This window comes from Sylvia atricapilla, chromosome 18, assembly GCF_009819655.1.
Source record: "Sylvia atricapilla isolate bSylAtr1 chromosome 18, bSylAtr1.pri, whole genome shotgun sequence".
In the NCBI taxonomy this organism is placed as follows: Eukaryota; Metazoa; Chordata; class Aves; order Passeriformes; family Sylviidae; genus Sylvia; species Sylvia atricapilla.
The window spans coordinates 1,380,098-1,387,542 of NC_089157.1; the positions used below are offsets into that span (position 1 = coordinate 1,380,098).

Sequence of the window (7,445 nt, forward strand, 5' to 3'; positions counted from 1 at the left end):
GGAACAGGGCATGAGATCAAACCCTTCTTATTTAATGTAGATTAAGAAAGTCTTACTTTTAATCTCACTCCTGCCTCCTGCCTTGCTCTGAAATACTTGTGTTGATTTGCTCTGCTGGGAAGACTTGTCAAGGTCTGTCAGGAGAGATGAGAATATATAGGTTTTTTTTTTCTTTTAAGATTAATCTTCCAGTCGAACAGAATTGGCAACACGTGTAAAATGTTGCTGCTTGGAGTTATTTTGTATTTGATTGCATTTTTAAAGATTTTTCTAGCAGGGAGACAGACATTTTGTTATTGCTGTGTATTAACCAAAAGGACTGAAAAACACTGCAGCCCCAACTCTGACCCTTTGACTGGCTCAAAAAGCCAGTCTAGGCTTAAGAACACAAATGATCCTGGATTAAGCTCTGGGTTTAGGTGTTAATAATTTAACACTACTAGAGTCTGGCCACCTACCTCTGACATGCCGTGTGTGGCCCACGCTGTGATCACTGCAGTTCAAAAGCTATTTTTTCAGACAAAAAAAGGATAAATTGAAACTTTCACTGCAACACTAGAACTGGGATTGATCCTTGAAGATGCTATTCCTGGGCCAATGACCCGTCATTAACATTTAGAATCACAGAATGATGGGGTGGTACTGACCTAAAAATTGGTCTAGCTGGATGTAACACCCAATTTGTCTACAGCATGGGCTGCATGAGAAGTTTCCTTTCCATAAGCCCCAGAAAAGCATGTCTCAATTTTTAGGACCCCATGGTTGCCTTGATTACCAATGTCTTAGCTCTGCACATTTAATTCACTTCCTAACGCTTCTCATGTAGCACTAAAGCCATTCAAAAAAAAGTCTCTGCTTTTAAAACCTGGCACTTTTTAGCAGCTCAGCAGCAGTTTCCAGGTTTGTAAAGCTCCTTCTGAAATCTCACCTGAAAACACTGATCTGCAGCGCTCTGCAGTTTTTCTGACTTCAAAGGGAGATGTGCTGCTGCCAGCCCAAACTGAGCACAGGGAGAGGGTCACCGCTGGCCGATGTCACCTGTCAGTGTGCGTTTGCTGCTCCACAGAGACTCCTGAGCTCTAACGTCAAAACAAAAGCAAAACAAACCCACCCCCTCTGTTTGTCTTTGCACCGTCTCTGTTTCAGGACTTGCTTCGCTTTGTCTCTTTTTGATCAAAACAAACACCCAGGACTCTCTTTCAGATACCCGGAGATGCTACAGCAGTTCCCAGTGTTCCCCCAGTTGTCAGCCCTTGTAATGTTGTAATCTTCACCTATTATTTTCCATTTGGGGTACATAGTGGCAAGTGATCCAGTTTTCCTTGAAGGCATGTTCAACCCTTTCTATTTAAAAATGGGTCAAAAATACAGAGGGAAATCATAAATATTTTGAGTCTTAATCAGTAGCATCAACATTGATACATCTGAATAAAATCTATGTTTTACAATTAATTTAGCCTTCCATCAGAAGAATTAAGCCGTGGAAAAACCTAAATATTACCCGCTTCTTTCCATTATTATTTCAGCTTTTGGGTTATTGCTTCCCATTCTCATATACACTCTCAGCTGCAAAGGGTTAAAAGTTAAAAGTCCTTGCGTTTCTTCCGACTGGCATTTCCAAACCTCTCCCGGGATCCATGCAGCGCTCATGACAAAATGCTTTATTATTATACAGACAGAGCAAGAGGTGGAGAATGAAAAAAAAAAAAAAAAAAAAAAAAAAAAAAAAAAAAAAAAAAGCCTTTCACAATTTGTCCTCTAGAACCAGGCCCTGCTGGCGGCGTGAGGGAAACTGCCCCAGCGCTAACCCTTAACACCCCAAGGGGTGTTCGAGAGCAAACCCGAGGATGTTTTAAGGAATACTGGGGCTCGGCTCGGCTCGGCTCGGCTCGGCTCGGCTCGGCTCGGCTCGGCTCGGCTCGGCTCGGCTCGGCTCGGCTCGGCTCGGCTCGGCTCGGCTCGGCTCGCACCGCCGGCGCTACCGGCCACTACCCCTTGGCCCCCAAAACCCGGCTGGCTCCGCCCCCCCGCTTCCAGTGACCAATCAGCGGCGGCTGTTCGGGCAGGCAGCCAATCGCCGGGCGTTGCTACCTGTGGCGAGTATTTTTAGCCGTCGGGCGCGGTGAAGGGGGAAGGCTGGTGGTGATGTGAGGGCTCGTCCCGCGCCCCGCTCAGGAAGGAGCCCGGCCGGATTACTCCAGAGCCTGAGGGGTGCCAGCCGTGCAGGCGGCCCCTGCCAGCCCCACCATCGCCGCTGCCGAGGTCCCCGTGGGCCACGGTGGTCATGGGAGATGTAGTTCAGCGCTCCCCCCTTCCCTTCCCCGCGGGGCCGAGGGGCGCAAGGGCACGGTTTGACGTCGACAGTGACGCAGTGGGGCTGCGCGTTGACGTTAGAGAGGCCTCGCGCGCAGCGCCAGGGTGGGGGGAAGAGGCAGCGGAGAACCCCGGGCGGGGGGCGGAGCCTCGGCCGCTGGGGCGGGGCCACCGTGACGCCGTGCCCTGGAGGGTGGGGCTCGGGCAGTGCGGCCGCGCGGGGCGTGGCGGTAGGGGCGCGGCCGTGGGCGGGGCGAGGGAGGGTATAAGTAGGGGCGCGGCGGGCGGCGGGGCAGAAGCAGAGGGAGTGGGGCTGCGGCCGCCGAGTGCGCCCGTCGTGGGGGTGTGAGCAGCGCTGCCCTCCCCCCTCCCCTCCCCCCCTTTTTTTTCCGACCCTTCCCCCTCCCTTTTTTTTTTTTTTTTTTTTGTCTTCTCTTTCCTCTCCCCTCCCATCCTCGCCGACGGAGCCGGCGCTCGGCGATGGGGGTCGGGTGCTGAGCCGCACCCACCCGCCCTCACACCCCCGCCGGGCCTGTTTGCACTACCCCCGCAGCCCCGGGTGAGTACCGGCCGTGAGGCGCGGGGGAGCGCGGGCGGGGCTGTGAGGCAGCACCGCCCGGGCCCTGGGCTGCGCTGAGGCGGGCACGACCCCGCGGGGCCCGGGGGGCACTCGGTGGGTGCGGGGGCTCCTGGGGAGAGGGCTGCGGGAGGGAGGAAGCCGGGCTGTGAGGGGTCGCTCCCCGCGGGCCGAGCTCGGGCGGGGAGGATGGAGCGGCGCTGGCTGAGCGATGGGCGCTGGGCCGCTCCGGGAGCGCCGGCAGCGCCCTGCGGGACCTGCCCCACCGTGCGCCGCCAGAGGGGCCTGCAGCCTCCCGCCGCCCTCCGGATAGCCCCCGGCCTTCTCCTCCTTCGCTTTCTTACGGGCTCAGAAAATGCTCTTTCTTCTCCTCCCGCTGCCGCCGGAGCTCCGGGGCTGTGAGCAGAAATCTAATGAGACCCAACTGCTCGGTTATGTAACTCCTACTGCTTAAGGCTGCTGCCGGGCCACGTATGGGCTCGGCCCCCCCAGAAATACTGCCGACTTCCCATAAATACATGCAAAGAACAAGTTCGAAATGATCAAGCTAATGTGTTTGATCAGCTGCTTTTGTACCATGGATCCGTTTCGCGTTGGGAAATTTACAGCGTCAGCCTGGTGCGCCCTGAAAGAAACATTCCTTTCGTAAAGGACATGGGGGAAGGGAAGCAGCACAGATGGATTAATAAATCATTTTTAAATGTCCCGTTTAACCACCCAATCAGCTTTTCGGTACTGATTGTGCCCCTTTTGTAAATATCTTCTGTTTGCCCTTGATCTTTTCCTTATCCCTACCCGGTGCTGATCCAGCAAACGTTTAAAGGTCGCCTTATCACACCGCCTTTCAAAGTATTCCCATACCGTGTTTGGGGACAACCAAATGGCTTGGAAACAGGGTTCCAGACTTTAAAAGGAGATTATTTGGAGCAAGAATTAAAAAAGCCGTTTAGTCACGTTGTTAATTTAACTTTGATTTCTCTAATGTTTAGTGACAGGTACGCTACATTTTGTTCTTAGTGATGCAGTGCAGAAAAGCCCACTGTTAATTGAAATTCTCTTCGGGCTTTTAGCTTGAGCCAAAAAAAAAAACAACCCATATTTTGTTGTATTGGAACTTTTTGACAAAGGTGTGTGGGGTGTGTGTGTTTATACCAAGATACTGCAGGATTTGTGTTAGCAGTTCGTGTGCTAATACCTGATTCTTGTCCCTTCTCTAACTTCAGACAGCTAATTTCTCTTTTGTCCTTTGTGAAGGAGTGACAACTACATTAAATAGAAAATGGAGTCTTGGGGAAGGAGAAAGGCAATCCGGTTTGAGGCTGTCAAAAGCCTGTTAGCCCAGGAACTTTTTGAAATCTGAGCTACAGACAGTGCAATACAATAACTGGGTATATAATTGCATCTCGCATCTGAAAATAGAAAATATTTTGTAGAGAGCAAAAAATTTGTGAATTAATTTATCAGTCTTGGCCATCCTAGTCACAAGAATATACATGCAGCTTTTGTGTAGGTGCTAACTGCATTTCAGTGTGAACTGTTGGATGTGCACAGCGGACATTTTCTCCTCAGTTTGCATCATTTCACCCGTGCAGAGTTTAGGGAGAGGATTTGCTTGGACTTAAACGTTGCATCATTTTAGCTATTTGTATGAAACCTTAAAAAGCCATTGTTAACATTTTTAAAATTCTGCAGCCTACAGTTGCAGTCAATATGTTTCCAAACTTTAAAGTGATAAATGACCCTTGGACTAAGACCTTTCAGGCTAAACTAATGGTCTGGTACTAAATTTTGCAGCTGAGTACTATAAATCATCCAAATACAGCTTGGTAATTGAACCCTCGACAGGCTTGGCAGTTCTGTGATGTCTTAAAAATTATCCTTCCTGATTTGTGAATAACTAAACACCCAGCTCTTGTGATTTGGAAGTGCCCCATGCTGTATATGTAAACACAAGCCCATCCTCTCTAGTACTGGCTGTAAGTCATGCTGAATGGAGCTGACATCCTCACCTACTGCAGGCAGGAACAGAAATAGCTTGATGCACATTTTTTCACTTGAAAAATAACCTATTTTCTGCAGAAAGTGAAGCTAAAAGAATAGGCCTTGGAGCTTGGTCTTACACTGTTCTTATTTGGATGTGTTTGCTTTTTTTTTTTTTCCTTAAAGGAACAAGAGCACTCAAGGTGAAGGATAATAATCAACTCGAATCAGCACTTTGAATGAAATTTTGTTTCCCTGTGGCATCTTGAACACGTTCTTCTTTGGGTTTTGAAACAGACTTATAACTCTCTGGCACAGCAGCTATGCAGCTTGAAATCCAAGTAGCACTCAATTTTATTATTTCATATTTGTACAATAAGCTTCCCAGACGACGTGTCAACATTTTTGGTGAAGAGCTTGAAAGACTTCTGAAAAAGAAGTATGAAGGGCACTGGTATCCAGAAAAGCCATACAAAGGATCAGGGTTTAGATGTATTCACATAGGGGAGAAAGTGGACCCAGTCGTGGAACAAGCATCCAAAGAGAGTGGTTTGGACATTGATGATGTTCGTGGCAACTTGCCTCAGGATCTTAGTGTTTGGATTGACCCGTTTGAGGTTTCATACCAAATCGGTGAAAAGGGACCAGTGAAAGTGCTTTATGTGGATGATAATGAAAATGGATGTGAGTTGGATAAGGAAATCAAGAACAGCTTTAACCCGGAGGCCCAAGTGTTCATGCCTATTAATGACCCAGCATCTTCAGTGTCCAGTTCTCCTTCTCCTCCCTTTGGTCACTCAGCTGCTGTGAGCCCGACCTTCATGCCCCGCTCCACTCAGCCTTTAACCTTCACCACTGCCACATTTGCTGCCACCAAGTTTGGCTCAACCAAAATGAAGAACAGCGGCCGTGGCAACAAGGTCGCGCGCACCTCTCCCACCAACCTTGGCTTGAATGTCAACGACCTGTTGAAGCAGAAATCCCTCTCCTCCTCCATGCACTCTCTCTATGGGCTCAGCCTGGGCAGTCAGCAACAGCAACAGCAGAAGACTTCTGCCCTGTCTCCTAACGCAAAAGAGTTCATTTTCCCCAACATGCAGGGTCAAGGTAGTACCAGTAGCATCTTTCCTGGTGACAGCTCCCTTAACCTCAGTCCTCTCCAGTACAGTAATGCCTTTGATATGTTTGCAGCCTATGGAGGTCTAAATGAGAAGTCTTTTGTGGATGGCTTGAATTTTAGTTTAAACAACATGCAGTATTCTAACCAGCAATTCCAGCCAGTCATGGCTAACTAAAAATAAAACGAAAGTGAAATCCAAGTAAATACTATTGTACAAGTTAAAATGCACGTACCCAAGGGTGTATCTTTTTTCCCACCTCTTGAGATTTTTTTTAAGGCTTGTAGTATGAATACATTCAAGCTTGGTTAGATAAATACAACATGCATCATTTTTTCATTTGCCAACCAAGCACAAAATTATTTTATACTGACTGTGCATTACAAAAATATACTCTCAAAAATATGGCCTCTTACAGTATTTAAGATATAGCAAGGAAGTGGCTAATTTTTTCATGTGTCTATATATATATATGTGCTAAGACATATATGTATATATATTCAAAAATTGGCACTAATAGGTGGGTTTATTGGTCTTTTTCTAATTGTATAATTTAATTTAGTACAAAGTTTGTAAAATATCAGAGTATATATATTGTTTCTACAACATGGTATTGCATTTATATCTTTTTACTACAGTGATCTGTGACAGCTGCAGCAGCTTCATGTTGTATTTTTTTTACTGAAATTGTAAGATATCCATCTTAAAGACATCAATTCTAAAAAAAAAGTTAAAAAGTTGTGTACAGAATATTCCTTAGTGGTGGAATTAAAATGTACGAAATATTTGCTTTTTTCAAAAGAAACACAAATTGTATTTTCTGTTAAAAGTTTAAAGATTTTTGCTATATATTATGGAAGAAAATGTAATCGTAAATATTAATTTTGTACCTACATTGTGCAATACTTGAAAAAAGGTATAAAAGTATTTTGAGTCAGTGTCTTACATGTTAAGAGGGACTGAAATAGTTTATATTAAGTTTGTATTAAAATTCTTTAAAATTAACTTGGCTGTGGTGGTGTGTGTGTTCTGTGTCCTGCTGATGATCTGAGCACCGTGTTCCTTACGCTGGCACTGCTGGGGGTGCACCAGAGTCTGACGTAGGAGCAAAGGGAGGGGTGGCTCTGTGGCTGCACCTCATGGGGGGCTCCTTACCCAAAACACCCCTAACGGATTGCAGAATCCCATTAGGGATTTGCCTGCCATTATTTGAACAAATTCACTTGTTTTTTATAACTGCGGCTCACTGAAGCCAAACTGGAATTCTATTTTTTTTTCTTTGATAATTAAGACTTCTAAGCTCTGTGAACATTGAGTTATGAGGCAGTGGGATGTGTCTAGCAGGGACTCAGGTGATTCAGTAACATCTCCTTTCCACGTCATCGGGATTATTGGAACTATTCTCTTGGGAAGGCCTAGACCAGCAAACCAGCATTCTGCCTCTGTATTAGGGATTA

At 46.7% G+C, this 7,445-nt stretch overlaps 1 protein-coding gene across 1 annotated transcript; it reads left to right on the forward strand.

Moving 5' to 3' along the window:
• Positions 1-2,710: 2,710 nt before the first annotated feature.
• On the forward strand, positions 2,711-6,993 carry TOB1 (transducer of ERBB2, 1). The gene is made up of 2 exons (XM_066331883.1): positions 2,711-2,872; positions 5,057-6,993. The coding sequence occupies exon 2, from the start codon at positions 5,194-5,196 to the stop codon at positions 6,163-6,165; it is 972 nt and encodes a 323-aa protein (XP_066187980.1). The 5' UTR covers positions 2,711-2,872; positions 5,057-5,193; the 3' UTR covers positions 6,166-6,993.
• The last annotated feature ends 452 nt before the right edge of the window (positions 6,994-7,445 follow it).

What these genes read in the sequence shown, in the direction of transcription:
- TOB1 (XM_066331883.1), top strand. Translation starts at nt 5,194, where the DNA reads ATGCAGCTTGAAATCCAAGTAGCACTCAATTTTATTATTTCATATTTG.